Raw genomic sequence first — 26,912 nt, 5'->3', positions numbered from 1 at the left:
AGTGTTTCTGTGGCAGAGGTCTGCGCGGTTGGCTCTGTGGTCTAATTAACAGCATTGCTAATCACAGCTTCCATTAGAGCAGCCCCCGCTGGATAATGACACACACACACAGCAAGGGGCGACAGGGGGGAACAGCATGCACTGACATGGACAGACAAACACATACACAAATACACAATAATGCAAGCTTCTTGCACACACTCACACCCATATGCTTGTCAGTAGGAACATTTGTACACAGAAGGAAAAAGACATAAGCATACGCAAGTCACACACACACAAGGCCAGCTATCACACAGCTTTCTCATGTTGAGTGTGTTGTTAATATCTATCTGTTAGTACAGGTGAATATGTTCCATATGCCGTAATGAGACAGTAACAGTGTCTTTTACGTACCTCTGTGCATCAGACAAGGTTAAAACCTGGACTTTCCATGTATAAAGAAAAGCATTTAATCATAGGTGTAGATTTTGGCGGTGGGGCATGTTCCCCTCAAAATTCAGAATACGTGCACTTGTCCCATCCCAATGAAACATAAAAGCAATGAAGAACTTTTATTCTGACAACTGCTAGAACGCGGCTCATAGTTGCAACAATACCTTCGGTAAAGAAGGTGGTGGCAGTGTGCAACCTCACGAGCCATGGTTGGAATCTGCCATGAAAGAAGATGAAGCAACTATGCAGGAAGTACCATGACATTTCCAAAAAAGCAGGAAAAGCACAAATTAGTGCATGCATGGTTTGCCAGAATGCAGGAAATGAAGTGTTTGATGCCCCCAGTGGACCCCAGATTCCCCACTTAATATAGGCCCCCAAATTTTGAAAGAAAAAAAACCCTTCACTCTTGCATTTAATAGCCTGATGAAAAGCAATGTATTTGTTGTCCCTTAAACCAAATATGGTGATACTCAAAGGCAAAAGAATGACCTCATGTTCTTTTTGGTGAATTTTATTGGTAATGGACTGGCATGTTTCTGCATGAAGCCTTGTTTTTTGTCAATCCATTAGTTGAAAATAAAATTCACCAAAAAGATCAAGATATGAAGTGATTCTTTTGCTTTCGATTGCCACCTTTTTCATGACATTTTGACATGTCATCCTGTGGCAGGGAAGGTACAGGTGTAATTAATAATGTTAACGATGGCTGAACTTGAATGTGACTGAGCTTTCATTAGTGTTATTTTTGCAACCTGATCTCTACTGGTGTTTCTTACTGTGGTAAGAAAAAATGTCTGCTGTGAAAAAAAGGCTATTTAGAGGCAGGCCTCACCACTTAAATTCAGTGCAGGAGAGGTGCACCTGTTTCCTCTTACGGACTTAAAGTGGAGTAAACACTGCTAATCCAATCAGGTCAATAATTTATATCTTTGCATTTTGAACGAAGCTTTGCACTGAGTGCTCTCAAGCAAGCTTTAGAAGTGTTTTTGTTACTGTGATATAAAATTGTACAATTACAGTATGTATAAACATGAATGCAAGAAACCTTCCATTTCTGCTGTAACTTATGAGCATGGAAATGGCAGCTGTGTCAGTGATGGGAACACAGGAAGGCGGGATCATGGCATGTGTGTTTCTGTGTCTGTGCATGTGTGTGTGTTGGCAGGAGGAGTGTGTGGGGGTAAAGCCCTGTGGTGACCTGTGCCCCCAGCCAAAGTGAGGGGAAGTGGGGGGTGAGCGGGGGCAGAATGTAGATGAATGGGAGTGAATGGAAGAACTTGACTTGTGGGGCCAAAAGGGGACTATTGTATCTTAACCTATTCTCTTAAACACAGAAGCTGTGTGTGTGTGTGTGTGTGTGTGTGTGTGTGTGTGTGTGTGCGTGTGTCCATGTGTGCATGTGTTTGTGTGTGCGTGCAGCTTGGATATATAGAGTCAGGACAGGTAGGCCTGTTAAGATAGGGAAATGAAAAGTATTCTCAGTACGTTTGAAGGAAAATCAGGTATCAGGTATACATAAAAAGGTCTCTTTTGCTTGAAATATTTACCCCGAATGCCAAGATGACCTCTCACCCTCTTGTGCATCCACTGTGACATGCAGCAGCTTACCGGATAAAAGGCGCTGGGAGTAAGCAAAAGATGGAGGATGGAGGACAGGAGGGAGGGGTGCTCCGCCCTTCACCCTGAGTTCCTCTCAGTGCCTCCCGCTCCCCCAAAAACTTTGATCTCTGGAGTTTAGATGGGGCACGCACACACATTCACACACATGCACGCACGCACACAAGCAAGCTTGCACAGGCTGGGGCTGAAGAGGTCAGACTTACGACCCTTGTCCTATCAGTATGATAATCTATGTCAAGTGCAAAAAGATGCACACTAGTGGTGTCCTACCCCCTGCAGACAGACAGACAGATGCACACACACACACACACACACACACATATATGCAGTGAAACACACTAACAGGTGACAACCCATCTAACTCACCAAGGTATTTGGATTTAATAATTCAACTATTCGTGGGTTCTTGAAAAAATGGAAACGGCAGGCCGAGTCAGAGGGAGACGGACGGTGATGGAGAGAGGGAGAACAGAGAGAGAGAGAGAGAGAGAGAGAGGGAGAGAGAGAGAGAGAGAGAGAGAGAGAGAGTAAAAGAGGGAGACAGAGAAGGCGGAAGAGAGAGGAAAAAGGCAGAGAGGAGAGAACAATAAGGGCTCATTGTTTGTTTTGTTCTGCTCTGAAAAAGAGGGAAGAGAAGCGCTTCCCTTCTGAGACTGACTCACAGAGATAGAGGCAGCTGTGAGTGTGTGTGTGTGTGTGTGTGTGTGTGTGTGTGTGTGTGTGAGGGTGTGAGTGTGTGTGTATCCGACAGTGAATAGGATTTAACCCGTCACGGCAATGAGTTTCTTTACCCATCCATGGATACAATGAGACCAGCCGGATATCAAGCTACCCACCCACTACCACTACCACATCCACAACACACACACACACACACACACACACACACCTACACATATTCATACAGATGAATGGACATTATTGATTATCATAAGTAAAAGCTTTGTTCTTACTGCTCGATTACAGTAGGTTCTGTTGTGTCCTTCGTTCTCTGTCTGTCCTTTGTGAGTGCTCCTTCATGACAGACTTGGGTCAGTCTTTCAGTGTGTATTCAGGTGTGTGTATGGGTGTGTGTTTGTGTGTATGTGTGCGGCAGAGAGAAAGCAAAAAGCAATAAGCTGGCTGAAATGGTGCCATCAGAGCTACATGATTGATCAATTGAATTCCATCATGGGGACTGGCCGGTGGGATTAAATGGGTCGCCGTGGGTTACCAGGCTAAAGCATCATACCGGCTTTATCTCCCTCCTGATTGGTCTGTCACCAGAGACCTGGACCATACACTCACACTGCTCCCAGCATCTGTATATGAGTGTGTGTGTGTTTGTGACTGTAGTCGAGAAAGAGAGATTATGATCAAGCAGTGTGTTTGTGGGAGAGTGGGCGAAAGAGGTTTTGTGTACTGAAAAGGTATAGCGAGGTTTTGTGAGTTATGCAGGACTGTGCGAGTGTGAGTGGTTTTTGTTAGCAGCTAGATACTGTCTCATGATCTGAGGTTTACTAGAAGTCTTCGAGGTGCACTGAAAAACACTTCTTGTGCCAACGACATCAACTCCAAGAGGCTTACACTCAATCTGGGAAAATACAGCTTGCAGCCAGTTTTAATGGTATTACACAGCTGTGGAACCGCAGATTAGTGTGTGGTTTAATATGCTAATCGACAATTTAAAGGACAATTCTTGAGTCTTATTGGCATGTTGGTAATATTAACATTGCACACAGCATGGTATTTGCTAAGATGTGGGAACAATAGGTAAAGACTACTGCAGCGCTCAGTTATTTTAGTAATTGGGTATTCTACCGATATAGCTATCGATTAATCCAACTGAACTTGCTCTCCTCTTGTCAAATACCGATCCTTGGTCAATGGCCCTCAGGGTCAGACACTGATGCACAGAGGCATGCTTTAGCAAAAGTATGAGATGCACTGGGTGATGGCATTTTTTGTAAGTAACCAAGTAACTACCATAGTATAAAAAGCAAGAAAGTCAGAGGTAAAACAAACTCAGTCAAACAAACTCCAGACTTTCACCCAGGAGCCCGCTGTTTGTTTCTCGTGTGAAACCAAAAGTCCCTTGGTTTATTGTGATAATAATGTGGTGTGCTAGCATGTGTGCAAGTGACATATGTCATGTGACACATCACGTGACGTTATATTATGATAGTAACAAGCATACTTATTATAAACCAAGCCATAATGTTTTTCTAAACCTAACCACCTGCTTTTGTTGCCTAAAAACTTAAAGCTTTCCTGTGAAAACAGAAGTTTATTTTGAAAAGACACGATGCATGTAACAAGCATGAATTGATATGCCATCCCTGAAAGTCCGAAACTGATGCAGTAGGGGTACTTTGCGCATCATATTTTGATGTAGGGCCACTGACAAGGCGACCATATTTGATGAGCTGGAAGTGAGAATGTGTTGATCGGTCAAGTAATCGGATAAGAAATACCTTTGCTTTATTAAAGGACAAGAGTAAATATACGAAGGAGTAGAGATGACAGGTCTCTTAAATGAATAACAAACTGGTTTCCTTTAATTTTTTTAAGCTCCAACTGCTACTTGCATCTGTAACCTGATATTTTGCTTTTTGGGGGGTATTTTCTGCATCTTTGTCAACAATCATAATAATGACATGAATTAGGCACAGGCTTTCACAAATTGACTGCAGCATTTTATTTTCTGAGGTTATGTCCCATTGTTAGTACCATTTTACTCAATGCAATCAATCAATCAATTTTATTTATAAAGCCCAATATCACAAATCACAATTTGTCTCACAGGGCTTTACAGCATATGACATCCCTCTGTCCTTTGGACCCTCACAGCGGATAAGGAAAAACTCCCCCAAAAAACCCTTTAACGGGGAAAAAAAATGGTAGAAACCTCAGGAAGAGCAACTGAGGAGGGATCCCTCTTCCAGGACGGACAGACGTGCAATAGATGTCGTACAGAACAGATCAGCATAATAAATTAACACTAATCCGTATGACACAATAAGACAGAAAGAGTGAGAGACAGAGACAGAGAGAGATGCAGGACAGACGGTAATGACAGTAGCTTACAACAACATTAATGAAAGTAATAATATTATAATTAATAATAATATATTAATATCTGATAGTATACATGTGTGACAATAATCATGTGTGTATAATAACAATAGAAGTATGACTAATGATAACAGCAGCAGCAGGAGGCATCTGGCAGGACCACGGCAGCAGCACAACCACACACGTCACACTATCCAGGCACCGCTGCGATACGAGTTAACCTGACCAATAAAATGAAGCTAGAAAAAAAAATCTTGCAGGATATTTGTGAAAGCTTAACTAGCTACCAAATTCATTTCCGTTGTTTTAAAGGCAAACACTGACGATTTTCAACCAGCGCTGTGTCACTGGAATGTGGGCATTTTGTGCAGGTTAATGGTGCTTTGCTTCCTCCCATGCTACTTGCAGCTCGGGAGAGACAGCCTGAAGGGAGGCTGAGCATTGCTCATCTGCATTTAATGTTACTGCTCACATTGCAACGACACAGAGCTGGCTGAAAACTGACATAATTGGTAGGGGTGTAACAATCAATTGATCCAGATATCAATATATTGATTTACTGATTAATAATCCAATATCATTGATGCAAAGTGAAAACGACGATCCATGTAATCCTCTTTAGTTTATGGCTTTATTTTATAATTCAGTGTCAAGGTCAAACAGCAGGAGACAGATGATGACAAACAGCCAAGAGAAAGATGATGAGGATAAGGCTAATGCGAGAAGAAACATGAGGCAATAAAAAAATCTGTTATAACTTGGAGCAAGGCCTCTCAGGGCTTTGTAAGTAATCAATAAAATCTTAAAATCAATTCTAAAAGCAACAGGTAACCAGAAAGCTAGGATTGGTGTGATGTGGTCAAGTTTTCTAGGCCGAGTCAAGATTCTGGCAGCAGAGTTTTGAATGAGCTGGAAGCATGAGATTTTTTTTCTGATGCCAGAGAGCAAGGAATTGCAATAATCTAAACAAATGGTTATGAATGCATGGATAACAGTTTCCAGATGTTTGTTGCAAAGGAATGATCAGATTCTCAAGATATATCTGAGATGGTGGAAGCTGGATTGAACTACTGAATTTACATGTTTGTCTAAACAGAGGGTTTGATCAAAAATGACACCAAGATTTCTGCAATGTGAAGTTATTGAGTGGGACAGAGAGCCAAGAGTGTGAAGTTTTGTGACATCCACTTATGAATGTCATGAAGGCAACTTAGCAGGTTTGTCATGCTTTGATAGTTATTTGTTGGCTCACAGCTTAAATAGATCTGAGTATCATCTGCATAAATTCAGTTTAAAGATAGTTTTTTTTGGGGGGGGGGGCATTTTTTAGCCTTTATTTGATAGGACAGACAAGTGTGAAAGGGGGAGAGAGAGGGAGTGACATGCAGCAGAGGGCCACAGGCTGGAGTCAAACCCGGGCCGCTGCGGCAACAGCCTTGTACATGGGGCGCCTGCTCTACCACTAAGCCACCGACGCCCCATAAATTCAGTTTAAAGTAAACTTTATTGCGCTTAAGTGGTAACAGTTATTTACATTATTTATGTGTTTTTCTTTTTTATCTTTTGTGGCCAAAGGCAAAAAAGAAAGGGGTGGTAGTTAGTTCAGTAATTGATTGTGTTAAATTGGCATATAATATCATCTCATATCAATTGCAGGCTCCTGAATCACATCTAATCTGAATCATATTGTGGCAGACTACATGATATTGGCAAATACTGTATCGTTGGCCAAAGAATTGATATATTACATCATGATTAAACTAGTGATTTACACCCCTAATAATAAGCCATTTATGTTAAATGCTAATGTTAATGTTACCTTGTGTTGGGTCTGCCCTGTGGACTGGATGCATAGACTATATGCTTGTTGAAATGCTGAACCATTGACTTTAAGCTGTTGTGGCAAGCTAGTTTGATTTTACAAGAGACACACTGGACAGGATTTTTGTAGGTTAATTGGTGACTCTAAATTGCCCATAGGTGTGAAGGTGAGTGTGAATGGTTGTGTTAGCTCTGTGATAGTCTGGCATCCTGTCCTGGGTGTACCCTGCCGCTCGCCCAGTGTCAGCTGGGATAGGCTCCAGCTCCTTCACGACCCTCAAGAGGATAAGCAGTTATGGATGGATGGACTCCATAGGGAGTTGCATAAAATCTATTGCCTCAAATTATTTCACTTACATTGTTTTAACACTACACTTATGAAAATTAATAAAAATTTGGGGGTTAGAGAGAAGAGAGGTCACTAGACGATCTTTCTGGTTCTGCTGTGATTTTGGTCTTCTATTTTTAAAACTGTCCATCGTGTCCAATGGCTTATTTGGTGGAATACTCCTTTAAGGGTAGGGAAAGCATAAGACCCTGTTCACACCTGGTATTAACGTTGATTTTGATTGAATCACAAGTAGGCAGGTCTTAGGACAGGTGTGAATGCACCCAATGCGTACTGACTGGGTCTTGAGATCTGATTGCTAAGACCACATTCAAAGGTAGTCTGGGCTGCATATGACCACATTCTTTCAGACACTAATGTGTCCTGGGCCACAGGGAAGGACCGCCTACTCACCTGACATCCTCTTTGTAGGCAAAAAAAAACCGTACTCATTCACACGCCAACAGCTTGTCTGAATATTTCAGACCATAGAGATATATTATGAGTTCATCAAACATCTTGGGTTAAGAAAAAAAATCACATATTGTTTTGATTTTGCCCACACGCCAAGATCTTTGCAAATTTCTTCTTCTTTTAACTTCTGGCAGACTAGGCACAGGAAGTGCCTGTTAAAGCTGCCAGTTAAAAACAACAACGTGTTTGGTCTTTGCAGATGGAAATGATGTATTGGCACATAGAGCAGGAGAGTGAGATCCTATCACAAGTGGTCACTCGAGACACATGTGGAGACGCATTCTAATTCCAGGTGTAAACAAGACCCAACTTGTAATAATCTGAAATTATCCTTTAATGTTGAATGAGGTAAAATGCCCTAAAGCCTGCGCTCACTTTCTTTCTTTCTGTCTTTTTACATCACTCTTTGGTTTTTCTTTGGATCACAGTCTGGCGCAAATGGATCTGTATTCTTTGTCCAAATGGAAAAAAATATATATTTGAGGCCCCTTCCCCCTCTCCACCTGTCTGTCATATCACTCCCCCTGCCACTGGACACACACACACACACACACACACACACACACACACACACACACACACACACACACACACAGTGACCCCCAGGACTAAAATAGGCTCTCAAGAGCGGTTTGGAGCAATGAATTGGCTCTATAGCGGGGGATTTTCACCCTCATCCCCTTTTTCTCTTTATCTTTTTCTCTGGTTCTCTCTTTTCTAATCATTTGTGGGCCGCGACTCTTCAGAGTTCTTATAATTGTCTCGTTCAGTCCCTCAGCCTTGCAATAACTGCAGGATACGAGAGCTCACAGTCTAATACTGATACCACAGCAATATATATTTGTGTGTCTCTGTGTGTGTATGGGTGATACGACAAGAGGGACAGAGAAGTGTGTATATGTGAGAGGCGAGAGTGTACTTTTGAGAGATCAAGAATGAGAGACAGCGTATGCTTGGTAATGGATTGCATTTGTATAGCGTTTTCTCTGAGTCTCCACAGTCTATGAAGTCACTCAGTCCTAAATCAGCTCACTGGGGTTTATTTGAGTCCATACTTTGCTCAAACTTCTCTCTCCTCCTCTGCCTCAGTGATTTATTTTTATCAACCCACGCCTCCCTTTATTCCTCTATCATCGTCTGAATCATCTGTCTGGTTTCTCCCTCTGTTAAACACACCAGACTCACAAACCTTTCACTCTCTTATTCTTCCATTAAATGTCCTCCATTTACAACCCCTCTGACCTCACTTCCTTCTCCTGTCGTTCTCTGTGTAGGTTTGCAGGAGTCACCACTGGCCAACGGGCACGGCCACAGTGGGCGGGACTTCCTCAGGAAGCAGATGAGAGGGGAGCTGTTCTCGCCGCAGCAGATCGAGGTATTGGACCGCCTGTTTGACAGACAGCAACCCTGTCCAATCCAATCCAGCTCTGACCTCTATGTGAGCCCTGACTCTGGCAAGGTAAGGGCGTGGCACCATGCAGGCTCTGGGCTGAGGCTGAGTTTGGGAATAGTTTGAAGGTCAAAAAAACTTTAGGGTGCTCTAATGAACGATTAATGCAGGAGAAAACCTTCCATTAAAAACAGATGAAGGAGCCTGACAGAGGCAGAGGTGAGGTGAAGGGGTGGCCAGTGGTGGCTGTGGCCACTATAGACTAAAAGCTGGCCACTGAATTTGGTAGTGTACACCTTTAGGGTCACTCATTCCTTTTTCTTGTGTGGAACCACTCCTGCATTGCCACGGCACCACCGCAGATGCTTTTTAGCTGTGCACCCATCCAGTTTGCTTTTCTATCCCAAACCCCCTATTTTGGGTTTGATAAGTAAAAAAGCTGATTTCACATGCTTACGTCGCTAACGTTGCCAATACTTTTATAGTGATTTTATTCCCAAGTTATTGTCATTTGTTTGTGGCGGGTAAATTTTCAGTTTCTTCATGATACCTATCGGCGAGGGGGAAGAACAGTCCTACGCCAGCCTGAAACTTCTGGGAAAGCGCAGTTTTTCACCTCACATAACAGATACTATTACATTTACCATAGATGTGTTTGATTAAACTCACCATAATATTAGCAACATACAGCCATTAATACTATGATGTAATAGACTAGCATATTTTATGAATTCCATGCACCTTTCGAGACAATATAGCAGCGCTGATGTTACTAAGTGCCATTACCCTATGTTTTGACAATGTGCTACAACATTATCACGGAAGAATTTGCAACCTCACAGCAGGTCCTTGAAAGCTAGCAAGGTTTTCTTTTTTTTTTTTTTTTTACCAGTGGCTAAGCAATCTAACACTGTTTGGATAAAGCGTTGGATCCTTTTTGTTTAACTAGAAACAGCCTCAAAATTGCCATTACCAAACACTCCAAACTCCATTTAAGTAAACAGTAGTTTTAATGTGTGTAAAATCAACTTATTTTCACATCTAACTGGGTGAATTAGGGTTTTATTTCAACCAAACCAGAGTTGCTCATTGTTGAAACACTGTAATGACAGACCAAGATGGTTTCTGTGAGGTTTTTTTTTTCTGTTGTCTTTGAATAAGTGTGTTTTACAATGATAATATTACTGTTTATTTAAATGGAGTCTGGTGTGTTTGACGATATCCATTTTGGGGCTGTTTCTGGACAAACAAAAAGGGGCTTATTCTTCATAAAAAAGCTTTATCTTTGTAGGGTCCTTTCAATAATGTTGTCAGACACTTGTCATAACAATCTTAGCCTGTCAGTGGCAAAAACAAGCACTTTTAATGGATGTAAATTTACCGTGCAAACATGATAAGTCTTTACACTACAGCCTTGCTGCTGCTTTCGTTCAATACTGGACCAGTTTCAAAGAAATATTGTGCTCATTAGTACTTCAGACACAAAACATTGGAAAACAGGGTTCAGGTTGAAAAATACCCTTAAATTCTGGATTTTTAAGTTTATTTGACATGCAGAAAGTCACGCAACCTGCCTGGTAGCAATGCTTTGTTTTCCCCCTCGGCGTAAAGGATGTGATTTCTTGTGGCTGTTCCTATTATGTAAATACTAGCTGCATCCATGGTGTACCAATAAATCTGGTACAAATATGTTGTGTATCTTTAATTTTTATTGACCTGTGGCCTCAAGGTTATTGGGAAACGTAAATTAATTAAGACAACTAACAGATAAACAACCAGTCTTGACAAACTTTAGTTCTTCGTGCCGTATCTTTGATCTTTGGTGCCAGATGAAATGCTTGTCTCTGCTTTTAGCTAACAGCCTGTCCTGCCTGCTATGCCTTGCCATGCCATGTCAATCCTGAAGAAATGCAGTCAGATTGCATAATAAAAATCTAATTTACATATGCCTAATTATATTTCTGAAACTATGCAAAATCATTGCATTCATCCTGATAGATTTTTTTTTCTGCTTCCTCAATGTTCTTTTTTTTTTTTTTTCACTGAGTGATCTGCAAATGTCAAGTCGTGTTTCTCTGTCAGTCTGACAGACCGCTGTGAGCTTCTGTGGTCTGATAGACATTGTGATGGCTGCACTGAGACCCAGTCAGGCCTATTGATGTTCCTATAATCCACATACACTGCAGGGGTTAATGAGCATATTGACCCAGCTCTCATTATGACCTCACTTCCTACTGCTCAGGGACGGCAAAGAAGCCGTCTGCACGCATCTTGGGAATGTGCTGCATATGTGTGTGTTGTTTGCCTGTGAGAGAAAAACAAAAGTGAGAAAGGGTTTGTCTTTGTGTCTTAATGTTGCATCTAAATTGACCTCCCGCCCTTTCCCCGCAGTAAGATAATGTAAATCTGAGTGAAATAGACAGGTGTAAGTAGAACGCCGAATAACAAAATGACAACAAGCTAGCATTTGTATTCTCTCTTCCTTTTCTCAGATGTCCTCTAATCTGCAGCCCTCCGGTCATTATTACAGGAATATTTTGCCAATGTCTCAAAATGACACTTTTGTTTCTACAACCTTTAAAGACATCCCTACTTCAGGTTTATTTATTCAGTCAAAGTCAAGGGCAAGAGGACAAACACACACTAAAGGAGTAGAAGTATATGGAGTCACATATAGGCTACAGCCTTAGACCTTGAGGGCAGAGTTTTGCTTTTTAGCCCATTCATTTCCCTCTGACCAACATGGGGCGTGGAGTGGCACAGGGCGAGAGGTCGACAGGGATTGGCTCTAGTAGCTCTATAGACTACGACTCAAGACTATAATACCCATGATTCATAGGTCAGTGTCCTCTCTGAGCCCGGTCAAGCCACTGGGGTCGGGGATGGGGGCTTTAAAGTGGGGGTCGCCCTGGGGTCAAACTGGCTTTGGGATGCTGCATTGTGATTACAAAGAGGTGCACACACACGCACACATACACTTTCTCTCTACCTCCGCCTCCTTCTCTCATCCTGTCTAGTCGACCACCCCCCTTTTTTCAAGCCTGCATTCCCAGAGGGAATGATTGACAGTCATACCCTTAACACTGACACACTGACAGCTACAGCTCAGCCTCTGTGGTATGTGGGCTGAGGTGTGTGTGTGTGTGTGTGTGTGTGTGTGTGTGTGTGTGTGTGTGTGAGACAGTGCTGGTGAGGTTATGGTCAAGGAGGGTCACGCTGTGTTGTGACTGACATTCCTTAAAGGTGCCACTTGGCCCTGCTGTCGCTGGTGGTGCTGCTGCAGGGCGTGAGGGTGCCTTTGACGTGAGTGTTAGTGTATTTGTGTGTATGTGTGTGTATTTGTGAGAAGAAAAAGAAAAGGATGGAGCACAAGCAGGCAGGAGAGTAACAGAGGTGCAAGTGGCTCAATTTCAGGTACCAACAGTATATTATAATGGTATACTAATATACTGTAATTTCAGCGGTTATTTCAACCCCCTCATTATCTTTTCGCTTTCTTGCACTGAAACACGAGCCTCATTCATTATTTCTTCCCCCGTCATCCCACTTGAATAGATAAAAAGTAAAATTGCTCACGTTCCTCACAAGCAAATCTTATTTTATCTGTCGCCAATAGTTAACTCTTCTATCCTGTTTGTCTCAGACCTTTTTCTTTATCTTTCTTCCCTAACAAGCCATCCTTTTATCTCATCTCCCTCTCCGCCTCTTGTTCCCCCTCTCTCCCTGTAGTCTATTAAGCCCCACTATTAATTTGTGTGTGCGTGCTTGTATGTGTGTCTGCATGTGTGCCTGTCAGAGAGAGTTCATTTGAATTTCCCTTCAATCACTTCCTATTACCCAGGTGATAAATCAGCAGGGCTGATGGAGCCCCCACCCATCCATGCTGCCCTGGGTCCAAATGCCCACCCCAGCACCAACCAGTGTGCCTGCACTGGGACAGACAAAGAAAAAGAGAAAGTAAATGTCATTCTCTCCATTCAAAAAGCTTAAAAAGAAGCAGAGAGGTCAACAGTAATCTCCCCAAAAAGGATGGCAACCCAATTGTCAAAAGAAAAGTTGGCATTGTATGTTTCTTCAGAGTACCGAAACACTGCATTTGCATGTAGTGGATATGTTGACGTTGTTGTTAATGTGTGCTAAGGTTTAGGCAGTGGTGTAGTGGAGGGTATACGCAGGTATACAGGGTATATCCACCTCTTTTCTGCCAGTTTACAGTATACCCACCTATCAGCCAAAAAGCTGCTGAAATGTATAGCAGAATATACCCACTTTCTCCTCAGAAACCTATCCATCCACTTAGTAGTACACCCGCTTCAATAGCTACCACTACGTCACTTGGTTTAGGCATAAAAACCCGTGGTTATGGTTAGTAAAAGAACATGTTTTGCCTTAAAATACCTAGTTTTAGTGCCACAATCCCCACTGAAAAAACAGCCATGGGTCGCTAAAAAACACCCACATTTGGTAGCGAAAAAGCTGCAGGAAACACAGCTTTTGCGGCTCTTAATAAAGGCAGACAACAGCAAATGCATTGCACACCAATACAACAATATTTCATCAAAAACAATTAAATCAGTAAATCCAGGTTGATAAATCATTCATGGATTAGAAATGTTAGCCCAATTTGTCGTTCAAAATGTATTAACTTTTACAGCCTCTCCCCAGAGTTGAGGTCTATCTGGCTCGTCAGGAAATGAATATCCTCCCCACTGCTGCCACGCTCAGTTTGAGGGCAGATGAATTCCTTCCCCACAATCCCTGTCTCAGTTTGTGGGCCTCTGAGGGAATTGTATTTGTTTATAGTCAAGCCTTTTTTCCATCAGGAGTACACAAGACAATGTGGAGCGAGAGAGAGAGATAGAGAGAAAGAGGGAGGGAGAGAGAGAGAGAGAGAGATGGAGAAATCGGGAGCTATTTGGGGAATGGAGGAAAAGGGAAATACTATTATGCAAATGGTTCAAGCCAACAGGGCCAGGCTGTGTGTGTGTGTGTGTGTGTGTGTGTGTGTGTCAGAGGGCCGATTAGGGCTCATCTGTTATTGATGTGAAATTTGGACCCAACCATTACCTTCCCAGATCTGAGTCAGTGGACCAACCTGCTGTGTGTAAGTGAGTGAGTGGGTGAGAGAGAGAAAACAACAGTGGTAGCCACATGCTGTAATGTTGAAGGAGTAGTCAAATATGTTGTCATTTTCCATCATTAGGATGTGACTTGTTAGTTTAGCACATTTTTTTGTTGTTAAAGTGGAAATAGGCAAATGTTTTAACTTATCATTATGAAGTAAATGTTGCACAATGCAATGGCTATAGAATAATGACACCATCAGGCGTTTGATTGGTTCTCTATATGCCTCTCTTTGCAATATGTCTGTCACTGGGTACAGTTTCCTGGAAAAATTAAGGCTCGGCCCAAAGGAGGTGCATCAACCATTGTTGAACCAAAACAGGAAGAGGATAGTGCTTTTGTTTTCCCTGGTAGCTATCGGCAGCTATCCCCAGTTCCTAAAGAGTATTAACGTAGGTTCCTAGCAGTTACTAGTAGCAGTAGCAGAAATGGTGGATGATGGAACAGCCAAAGTAATTGTGGAAAATGATGTAGTTGCAAGGCTCTGAGGAAAACAGAAAGCGATCTGGTTGTCTTTGAGACAGCTGCGCCAACAGTAACACCATTTGGAAATGCTAGGGTGAAAAAAGTTGAAAAGTTGTCTGTTGTTGTATTGTACATCTTGGAACCAAACGTTGCCTAGCGTACTTTGTTCAACACAGTAGGTATTTTTTTGGTTTGTTTTTTATACTGTTCATATTGTTTATGGATTTTATGCTTCGGTGTCTGAAATGAAAATCTACAAATGATAGAGATCATCCATTCCTGGCCTCTGTGCAGAACTGAAATCAAACAACAGTAGCTAATCTATAGGCATTTATTGCCTGAAATGAAATATAATATTAATAACTATGCTTTCATTAGTATAGTCACCTGAAACTAGGAATTGTTGTGTTTTTGTTCCCATAGAATGAGCTGTCAGCATATCTGCATATTAACCGCGTCTTCATCCATGGAGTCCACCATGTTGTTTCTATGATAGCCCAGAACGGTCAAACCAAACACTGGCTCTTGATAGGGCCATTTGGGTTTTCACATTGGCCACCTTAGTTCTCCTACATGGGAGAAGTTTCAGTTGATTGCAGTTTGCAACCTCACCACTAGATGCCACTAAATCCTTCACACAAGACCTTTAATAAATATGACAGATGGGGCAAGTGAAGGTTTATAAACGCCAAAACACTGCACAGCATTTAACAAGGAGTTTACAACAGTGGAATTTTCCCAATATTCATGACATAAAGAGTACAATTATGCTGATAAGGTTACAAAGTAATCCAACAGCATTCGTGCACTTTCTTGCAACTTTACAGACTGATGTCTCAAACCTCAACTTTTATACCACACAGCTGCATTTTTTAGCTCTCTTGCTTTCTTTGTTTCTTTCCAAATTATTTTCTCTCCTCCATTAATTTATTCAACAGCTCCAATCTTTCCTCATGTCTTGCATGACCCCGTTTCTCTCAGTCAGCTCTATACTATCTCGGCCCTCCTTTATAACTGGAAACTACATTCTCTCACTCCTTCTGACTTCCTGCCCCAGGTCCAGCTCCCCCTGCCACCTTTTCTTGTAACCCTCTATCCTGCCCTGTAAAACCCCCCCCACCACCTCTGCTACCACCACCTCCACCACCCCTCAAACCCCAGCCCCTCCGCAGCTGCGTCCCTCCTCTTTGATGAGGGCTGATGGCGCTGTATGAGCGGTGGAATTGACAACATTTACGGGGCCGAATGAGAATGATCCATCTTCCTTAGCGGGCCTGTCACCCCACTGGCCAAACTTCATCATGGCCAATTACCACGGCAGACCCCTTCTTCTCTGCCGCTGCTGCTGCCTGGCCCCCATCTACATGGATACATGGACACATTAGACACCATTATAATAAGACAGAGAGCGGCCAAGAGGGGGAAGAGGGGTGTGGGGATAGCATGTATGATTGGGTGAAAAAAAAAACTACAGGTGTGATGTGTGAGGGGGGAGAGAGGGGCGTTGAAAAAGAAAAGGCGGCTTAAAAATGTGTCTGAAGTGTAAAGAGAGAGAGAGAAAGATGTGTGTGTAGTGTAGTGGGTAAGCTCTTATTTGGCAGGTCACAGTCCAGTGGTTGTGTTGTGTGTTGACGAGCACAGGGGTGTTTAAGAGGTCAGTGAGCACAAACACACGCCTACACTTACACCTCCACACACACATACACACACAGATGCAGAGGTATTAAAAGGGTCAGTGCAAAACTCTCACCTCATCACCTAAAGGAAATTCTGATTGCTGTCATTAGTGTACACACACACACACGCACACGCACATAGAAAAAAAGGAGGGGGTCCGCACAAAGTAAGTCGTAGCATTTCAGAAGTACACTACATTTATTTTGTAATGACTTAACTTAAAGAAAAGTAAACTGACTATGTTGTCACTGTCTACAAACCTTTAATCTAAATTGGAAAAAACAATTGGAATGGATTAAGTGATTTACAATTTGCACCTCTGGTGTGAACATCCCACTTTTGTTTTACATTAGCAGCTGTTTAGCTGTGGCTTACTTTATTTTATTAATCATGGTTTATTTGATATGGACAGATACAGCATAGACAAACTGAAAACAGCTATCCGATGCAAGCGTCATAGTTTTTATAGCTGATGCTAGTTTGCCAAGCTTGTTCCCATTGCCAACTAGTCTTCAGTCTTACTTTTGCCTCTTTGTAACTACAAGTGTGTATACAAGTGTGGAAGAGCACATAAATATACATAGCCTACAGTCAGCAAGCAGGTCACTTCATAAGCGTAGTGGCCCCGAAAATCTGTTGTTAATCTATATAGAGTTGGTCAACAGTGTCAATACAATCACTCTAAATCATCACACACACACACACGCACAGATCTGGCAGAGAGATGAGGATGGATGGTTCATGGCTCGGTGTTAGGGTCAGACACAGGTGAATAGACAGTTTCTATTATCCATCTAGTATCTGTCTGCATTTAGAGAGTGTGTGAGAGAATTCTTTGTCCAGTTGTTATAGAGGCCACTTCAAATTCAGTCTGCACAGTCTCTGTTAATCCAAAAGTCATGACTGATATTGTAGTGAATACATATTATACATTTATGTTGCATAAACAGACTGTAAAATCTTCAGCCTTTTTTTTTTTTCAAATTTTCAAATTTGTGGCACACGAGTAGGCACATGTAAAATTAGAAGACGTTTGATTTGGTATCTGGGGTAAGGAAATAAACAATGAACTTCTTTTAGGTTGTTATTTTAATCACAAATAATATCATCCTCCAAATGACAAACCAAAATGATAATCATAAGGTAAAATAAACCAAACATACTGTAAATATTAACAAAATACTCACTCAAAAATCATTCTCACATGTATGTTACTGTAATATTGTGACCTCTTTCTTGCTGATACTTTTTAACCTTTTCTACAGAGAAAAACTGTACACCTAGACAACAATAAGATATTGCTTTGTCACCTCAGTCTCCTTTTCTCTATATGTTTTTAGCTCCTGTAGAATGTGTGTGTGTGTGTGTGTGTGTGTGTGTGTGTGTGTGTGTGTGTGTGTTAAGTGCACTGAGAGAGACTGTAGGTACGTGTGTTGAGATGATCACAGTTCTTATTGTTGTTGGTATCTGGGGAGACAAGAGGCTTTGTGTTAGCCATGGTCTATGTGATGCCACTGTGTGTGTGTAAGATGTGTATTGTGTGTGTGTGTGTGCATCAGAGAGAGAAAGAGAGAGAGAGAGAGATGAAGAGGAAGAGCGAGATGATCCTGTGGTTATAGACTGTTGGACTTGGTTGTACAGTAAATCCCTGTCTTTGTAAACAGATCAATAAACTCTCAACTGTAGGTGTGTTTCTGTGTTCTGTGTGTGCGTGCGTGCGTACGTGTGTGTGTGTGTGTGTGTGTGTGTGTGTGTGTGTGTATGTGCGTGTGTGTTCATACTAAAGCTTCTTTGCTATGAGGAAGGGGCAGGATGTTGGAAATGTAGCAGGAGAGAACAAACAGATTGATCACAGCTGTGAGCAACATCCAGCACTACAGTATATTCACGTTGTATCAGAAAACGTCATGATTTGTTCTTTCTGTTCTGCTCTTTTCTCTCTCCACTTCCTGTCTCTGCTCAGACGTCAGATTATTCGGCCATGGCCTCGCTAGCTGGTGGGCTGGACGAGATGAAGAACAGTTTGGCCAATCCTGGTACAGGGGCGGAGTTAGGAGCCAGCGTGTCAGGTCCACAGTCCTATTCACTCGTTCCAGGTAAGAAAGACATCCAGCTAATAACTGCACTGCTGCTGTGAAATAGAGTTTTTGTTCCCTGACTAAAAAGATGTGCACACACTAATTCGATTTACACTGTTTCGACATCATCAGGTAACCTGACGTAGCTGAACTAAATTTTTTTGGAAGCATCTATTCAGTGTACATGCAGCTTTTTCTTTTTATTGTTTTTGCCTTTTCGGTAATGAATCTGAATGTGTATACACTGCTTTGTATTCAATCCGATTGAACAGTTCTAGGGTGCATTTTGTGTTTCATCTGCGGGGCATAGTCATAGTTCGATCTATGGTAAGAGGCCCAAAAATTTTGCAAATTAATGATTACGTTTCTGCAAACCACAAATACCAGTCATTTGTACATTTAATATGTATCACATCAATGTTTCTAAAGTAGCTGGTATATGAGCTGACTTTATCACTGGGAGGTGGAGGGGACCTTGGGTGGCGTGCCATCTAGGCAAGACGCCTGCTAAGCTACAGACCGAGAGACCAAAAAACAACAAAACTGGTTCTGATTTAACGAGTCATTGCTGTTTTGTTTTGTTTTTTGACGAGTTTTCACACACTAAACATGGGTGTTTTGTAGCGACTTGCTGCTGGTTTTCCAGCGGGGATAGTGCCACGAAAATTAGTTTTTGTCTTTTTTTTAACAGACAATGTGGTTGTTCCAGCAGGGATTGTGTCCCCAAAACTTTGTATTTTAAGCCAATACATTACTTTTGATAATCAAATGGTTTTATTGCCTAAACCTAACCACATATTAACCTCTGTGTTGTTGAAACATATAGTTTTAACATATCCACTACATCACTGGTTCCCAACCTGAATATCCTGATATCTCAGCATTTCATGCCTTTCTGTGAAGAAAACTAAATGAAAGTGTTATCTTTGAAGTTACATTATAATTTGAGATATACGCTTAAAAAAATCTCACAGGCTAAGAGTCCAATGAAGACTTCAACACAACCTATATTCACAGAGCCTTCACTCGCTGCTAGACAGCCTCGTCCTGTAAGAACCAAAGAGCTAATTAAACAATGGCTAAGTGCCAGAGTGAAGAAAACACAGAGTTTGTCAATAAAAGACTGTATGATTGTTAAAAAATACAAATAAAATACATACTTCAGACAGAGCACTGTGTAAGAATTTGCTAAAAATATCAGGAAACTCATCTCTGATTCAACATTCAAACCAAAATTCATCCAAATCGTTCATTTTGCAAACTTCCTGCAGTTATTGCTTTCACTGTTTGGATTAGTTGTACAATTTATTAGTTGTTCTGTACTGTTATTGTTATGCATTGAATGAAATATGAAGCATCCATAAAATATGTTTTTTAAGTCAGGGGTCGTCACTCGATGATAGAAAAAAGGATCCTTTAAGGAAGAAGGTTGGGAACCACAGTTGTTACACAGTAACATAGAGATGTAATGTGTCTGTGGTTTGCAGATGCAGATATATTCTATACATATAAAGTTTGTCGCTCTGGCTGTGTAATGACAACTACTTCCATATCACTACATGCAAGAGAAATGACTCATAAATCAACTGATAAATCAAGCCTACAGTGTGCAGGGCTGGCTTTAGTGTTACATAAAAAAATACAGTGATTCACATTCCAAACACACAAAGCCAAATGCCTTTTAAGTCTACCTCAGCAGCTACATGGATTCTAAGTGATTGAACCTGTTTAAAGAGATCAGTGCTGTGGATCTCAGGAGGGGCGAGAAACCCAGAGGAAAGGAGGAAAAGAGGTGGAAGGAAAGAGGAGAAAAGTGAGAGCCCCGTCTCTTCCTGTGCCTCCATTTAGGGGCACTGGGAAAGCCAGTAGTTAATTAAGAGCAGACCAGGGAGCACTTGGACAAGGCTTCGACGTTCCCATCTATAATGAGGGGAATCATAGAGCTGGGAATTTGGGATATCTGGGAATGGGCTCTTTTTTTGCCCTTTGAAACCACTGAGGAATATTACCTGCTCAAGTCGAGAGAGAGACAGAGAGACAGAGAAAAAGAGAGAGAGATAAAATTTCCATTTCTGCTTATGCATGCAAACACACACATTCATATTCACACACACACATACACGCACACCTTCTTAATATTATGCATGCATTTCCTTGCCTGTCTCTTCCCTCAGAATAGAGCTCCCTCTAGGGGATCAGACGTCTGTGTGTTTGACGCAATGTTATTGCACCCTTGACGTGTTGATACTCTGGAAACACACTGTAGAGCAACATTTACACATTCAATCTTCCTTTCTGAGGCCTTTCCAAATCTGTAGGGCATTTTACCCTGAACTCCACCTAGTCTACTCGAGTGCAAAGGGACACACTGTACACACTCGATTCCCTCCAGGTTTGACATATGTTGCTCTGATGGCTGTTTGATGTGGAAGAGTCAGATAGGGAGACAGGAAAAGAGTAAGGGAGGCAGAGGATTTGTGTTCATGTAGCTGCAAGTGAGCACGGAGGAGACTTGTACTTGTTCGTTGACCTCTACGGCAAAGCTGTGGAGAACAGATACATCAACACAACTGGCATGCATATGCACAAATACAGTGTGTGCACAGACAAAGAAACAAACACACACACACACACACACACACACACACACACACCTCAGAGGATCTGGCCCTGTCTGCCCCCTCTAAGTTGGGCTGTAGAGAGTCCATCTCCCCTCTCTTCCACCCTCTCCTCCCTCTCCTCCTTGCCCTGTGCACTGACCCTGAGCGGATGAGTAGCCCGTCTGCACTAATGCCTCGCTGTCGCGTCAAACACCGAGAAAAACTTTACTACACTGAGACAGGAGAGAGGAGGTGGAGAGGGACAGAGGAGGCTGGAGTAGAGAGGGGGATCTGTGAGAGGGAAACACAAGTAGGGAGGGAGGTGAGGAGGCAAATATTAAGTGAAGAGGACAGAAATATGAGCAGATGAGATGTCGGAGTCTCGGTTGATTAGTAACAACATGTTTTCTTTGCTTACTTCTCTTCCTCTTATTATTTTCATTCCTACTTCCATTTCTGTGCACCTTGATTTTTATTATTTTCCAGTAAAGCCTGAGGTTGACCAAAATTGATATTTCAGAATTTTAAAAAACTGACACAATGAATCTTCCATGTCATTTTTTTAAACACATAACATAAACATTTTTGACGGGGATCCCGTAATTGTGATTTTTAGCTACGCAATAGACATGGCTCATAAGACGGCAATGTTGGTTTGTTGTTCCACTACTTTAGTCCAGACTGCAATAGAGAGATGTAGTCTCTCTCCTTCCGGTGTCCCCATGGGCCCCTTAGTTCAGAAAAAGATATGTCTCTCAACGGTGAGAGAAAAGTAATCTTTTGATCCCATTTGAATTGTGTCATAAATTACACATATGTTTGTCAATTTAATTTTGCAAGTCAAGAAAGTCACAGTTTGTCAAGGATCTGTCATAGTATCATTTAGTTTTGTGTGAAACTGCTTAGTTAAGTACATATACGTCACTGATACCAGCTAGCTAGCTAGGCAACTTAGGTATGATTCAAATTAAAAAGACATTGTATGTGTAATTAATAACATAATTCATCAGATCAAGAAGCTCTCACTAGAAACTACTGTACATATTTTTTCCGAAATAAGGTCTCATGGTGGTCCACCAGAAGGGGAGTGACTTTGCTTTTCTACATCTCAATTTTGTAAGGACATCCATGGTCCCCTGAGGATGTATCCTTATGACTTGTGATCCTCTGAACTTTCCTCTAGTGCCACCATGAGGTTAATATTTCTGGTTTTGAGTATATCTCTTGACCACATTTGAATGGTTATTTCCTTTTTTGATGACTTGTTGATGACTCTTTATCTTCTACCATCGTCACTTAATACTTGTATTAATACCTGCAAAACTAATGACAGTCCTATCAGCCTCAACTTGTGTTAAGTGCAAATTTACAAATAGTAGCAGGCTACCACCTTACACTAAGATTGTAAACATGGTAAATATTGTACCTGCTTCACATTAGCGTTTTTAGCATTATCGTTCTGAGCATGCTGACATTAGCATTTAGTGTAAAGCACCAATGTTGCTATAGAGTACATCAGGGAAACAAATGTGCGTATAAAAGTTTATGATACAGCAATAATCTTCACAAATTAACACCTCTTTTATGATTTTTTTTAAAGTGAGATTGCAAACGCCAGAAGTAAAAAGCTAACGTTAGGCTTTAAGCGTGACTTCCTTACCACAGTGAGGCTGTAAAGCCATGGTTGGCATGATGAAATTCTGTGGATCTCATTGAGCTACTGGTTAGTACTAGCCATTTTTGTAGACACTTACAGGTGCCAAAAATTCACGAGTGGGGTCTTTACTGCCTTGTTTTAGGTTGTACAAAATGTGGAAGTCTCTTAAGCTCTTGTTAACCACAAACCTTATTTCAGGCATCTAATCAAACCCCATTAAAACAAACAAACAAACAAAAAAAAACCATTGACCTCGAGACGAGGGAATCAGGAGTGAAAAGATGCTCACTCATTTCCAGATTTTAGGACTCATTCCTGCACCACTCTGTAGTCCCACAGAGCTGCTAGCATGGCTGACCTGGGATCAAGATTTGCTCTGAATAGGAAATTTTAAAACTGAAAAATAAATGCGTAGGCAATTCTGTTTCTTAATTACCTTAATTACTACAGTTTTTCTTCAGTTTTCTGCTAATATGTATGCCAGTGTCGATAAATTTGTCATAAGCTAAAATTGGCTGATACATAAGCACAGCCAATTTCTAGGTCTACTTATATTCCCCTGTAATAGAAAGTAACTAAATGCATTGACACCACCACTGTACCACTCTTCCTCTTTGTCCTCCCTGCTGTCTCTGTTTTGTCTCTCCCCATCTTTCCCTTCTCCCTGTCTTTTATGATCTCCTCTCTATTTCCCATCTCTTCCTCCTCCTGCTCCTCCTCTCAGTTAGTTAGTGGCGGTTAAGTGGAGGGGAAGTGAATGGGATTGATGGTGTTAGCATCTGAGCTGTTTATGATGATGATAAATGTGTGTGTGCAGGGGGGGTAGGAGGAGGGTGTCGATGCATGTGTGTGTGTGTATGTGTGATGATGATGAATGGAGGGCTCCCTCTCCACGCACTCCCAATGTCTACTGCGTGCAAACATAGAGAAATGATTTGGGCCGACACACTGTCATGTAGTCTAATGCAGTTATATATCCTATCCACCAAGTGACAGACAGAGGAAGGAGGGGGGAGATGGTGGTAACGAGAGAAGGGGGAGTTGGTAAATTAATAGATGTCAGCGGATGGAAAACAAGGAGGAAAGAAACAAAAGAAAGAAAGACATCCTAAAGGTGCTCCTGCATGAATATTTCAGTACAGATCCTGTAGGAGGTGTAGAGGTTAAGGTGATATTTCAGGCAACAGTAAAATGTTATTATACCTTTATTTTGAGTACTTAATATCAACCTAGTCACCACAAGAAAATATTGGCATTGTACGTTCCTGCAAACCATGAATACATTACATTTATGTTTCATACGTATCATATCAATGTTTATAAAGTAAAATAATATATATGAGTTGTCTTTGTCATCTGGAGGTTGAGGGGATGGTTGATGGCGTGACACCTAGGTGAGACATCTGCCAAGCTGCAGACCACTATTTGAGACCAACAAACACCAAAATTGGTTGTTTTAATTTTGCCTTTAATGGATAGGACAGTATATTGCGAAAGGGGGAGAGGGAGAGAGGGAACGTGCAGCAGAGGGCTGCAGGCTGGAATTGAACCCAGGCAATTGCAGCAACGACAAAGCCTTTGTACATCCACTAAGCCACCGATGCCCCAAAAAATGGGTGGTCTTTATAGGGAGTCATTGTGTTTCCAGTGGCTTTTTAGGCAAGAAAATCGGATGTTTTCTGCCAAGACATTGCTGCTGTTCCTCCAGGGATAGTGCACCCCAAATTGGGTATTTTAAGATCAAACATGATTTTTTCCCGAACCATAACCAAATGATTTTTGTGCCTTAATCACATATTAACCACAGCAATGTTGAAACGTAAAGATTCTGATGCATAATAACGGACAACTGCAATATATCTGTGGTTGGCAGAAATGTATAATAACAACATTTTTTGGGTAATTTGGTTGTCTTCATAATATAACAGGTGTAACTGTTAACATGAATTATATCTGCAGTCTATTCAGATGTCAAAGCTTGCTTTCTGGGACACTTCAATGGAACAGAACCACCATTAATGTTGTTAATTACACCAGTGCTTTTCCTGCTATGATGTCTGAATGTTGGCTCTGATAAAGGCTAGTTAAGTAGCTTTTCTTTTACTAAAATCAGCACAATCACAAATCTATTACATTTAAGTTCATTTTGAACATGTTCTCCTTTAAAAGTCCATTACTGAGTGTGATTTGTCTTTAAAGTAGAGATGTTAACCAGTTTCAGAGCATCATTCAGAGTTTTTAAGTCTCCATGGTCACTATGATCTCCATATTTATGGCAGTTAGACCGAACTAGGCTGTACATCAACTTAATTTGACAATGATACACTAATGTTAAAACTTGTTGATGGTTCCTTTGTTATACAAATGTTACAAATACAAAGGGTCATATGTAAAATTTGAAACAGTATGGTGAAAAAAAGAATCATAATTCAGCAAACAAAATTATGTTAAACTTCCATCTGGTGCTGCAACAATTAGGCTATTAATTGATTAGCCGATGGACTAAAGACCAACAGCAGCAACAGCAACACTTACATGACATTATCATGTCAAAGCACAAATAGATTTAAAGAATTGGATAAAGATACATCAGGTTTTAGATACTTTTACTGATCATGTGCCTCTATGTTACTAAGGAGATGTTGACCTGATTTTTTGGTATGCTGTGATTCTGAAATTTTATTTTTCATTGTCTGCAACTTTTATATGTTGTTTGTCTGAAACTTTATTTAAATGTGCTGCATCTTGTCTGGCCAGGACACTCTCGTAAAGGAGATTTTAAAATTCTCCTGGTTAAATACGTTTTAAATTTAAAAAATGAATAAAAAGCAAAAAATGGCAAAAAAAATCACTGGTAAGAGGTTCACAAATGTGAATACTATCTAGTTTATTACATTTTATGGTAAATAATGTAAATCTTTTTGGGTGTTAAACCATTGGTTGCACGCAGCAAGACATTACTTGGACTTGGGTCAGTAAATAAACTGATGATGAAAATAATTGTCAGCTGTTGCCATACATTAGTTGGTTCTGGGCAGCTTCCATATAGGACGATAACAATTTAGCATGCAGAGAAAACAGACAGAGAAGAGCTAGGAGGGACAGATATAATGACAATAACAATAACAATATCAACACTGATGAAAATATTGATTGCAGGAAAGTATTAATGATTGAATATGTATGTGTGTGTGTGTGTGTTACAGGTCGAGACCTAGCCAGCACCACTCTGCCAGGCTACCCTCCTCATGTCCCTCCTACTGGACAGGGCAGCTACTCCACCCCCTCGCTCACTGGCATGGTACCTGGTAAGTACACACACACACACACTGACAGTTTCAATGTTCCTGTTTCTCAGTGCCAAAGGTGCCATCGTCCTTGGCTGTCTTTTACACTAATTCTGTCATCTCTCGTCACCCATCATATCAGCAGATCTGTAACTGTACATATCTGTTTGAATTCCCATTGGATGTGTGTGTTTGTGTGTGTCATCTGCAGGGGGTGTACTTAGCTTTGCCACTTCCTCCTTCTTGTCTGTCTACACTGTGGCTGACAGTGCTCCCAGGGGGTGGCGTGTGTGTGCGTTTGTGTGCATCTATATATATGTGTGTGTGTGTTTGTGCGTGTGTCTCTCTGTGTATCATTAGAAACCAGCCACAGTAGCACAGCTGTCCCTCCTCAACATTAGTAATTTGTTTTTAATGAGAATCACCAGTGACCCACGACTAATTCATTCATTCCCTTCCACTCCGCCTTCTACGCCGCTTTTGTGTTTCAATCCTGGACCGCCATTCTTGCTCTCTCTCTATCTTTCTCTCTCTCTCTCTCTCGGTCGTGCAGTGGTGGTCGTGGTCATTGTACACTGCAGAGAAATAAAGGCTGAAACACAAAAGCAACAACAGCAGTGAAACAAAGTCAAAACAATGTTGTTTACAAGTTCTTGTCTCTGTGTATCCCCTATCATTCAGTCTGTGACACACACACTTTGCAGGCTGACACGCACAAACACACACACTCTCAGTGGACATGTAGGAACAGCACGTCTAAAGATGGGTAACCCTGTCGCCCTGTCCCCCTGCACTCACCCCGTCCTGTCCTCAGGTTTGACAGCATATTTGTGTGTGTGTTTGGCTTGGTGTATGTTTATGTGTGTGCCGGCATGCTATTGTTTGTGCGCATGTGTGTG

General features: G+C 41.5%; 1 protein-coding gene across 4 annotated transcripts in view; it reads left to right on the top strand.

Moving 5' to 3' along the window:
- The window catches only part of pax5 (paired box 5), a 70,832-nt gene that overhangs the window by 28,745 nt on the left and 15,175 nt on the right, over positions 1-26,912 (top strand). For 2 of the 4 annotated variants that reach the window (XM_050044657.1, XM_050044658.1), the window contains exons 6-8: positions 9,010-9,110; positions 18,355-18,487; positions 25,933-26,034. In XM_050044657.1, coding sequence (XP_049900614.1) covers positions 9,010-9,110; positions 18,355-18,487; positions 25,933-26,034 — 336 coding nt within the window. Of the gene's footprint in view, positions 1-9,009; positions 9,195-18,354; positions 18,488-25,932; positions 26,035-26,912 lie in introns of all 4 variants that reach the window. The other 2 variants (XM_050044655.1, XM_050044656.1) reach the window with 1 other exon arrangement.

Source organism: Epinephelus moara, chromosome 5 (genome assembly GCF_006386435.1).
Source record: "Epinephelus moara isolate mb chromosome 5, YSFRI_EMoa_1.0, whole genome shotgun sequence".
Classification (NCBI taxonomy): domain Eukaryota; kingdom Metazoa; phylum Chordata; class Actinopteri; order Perciformes; family Serranidae; genus Epinephelus; species Epinephelus moara.
This window is presented reverse-complemented; position numbering and strand designations above follow the sequence as displayed.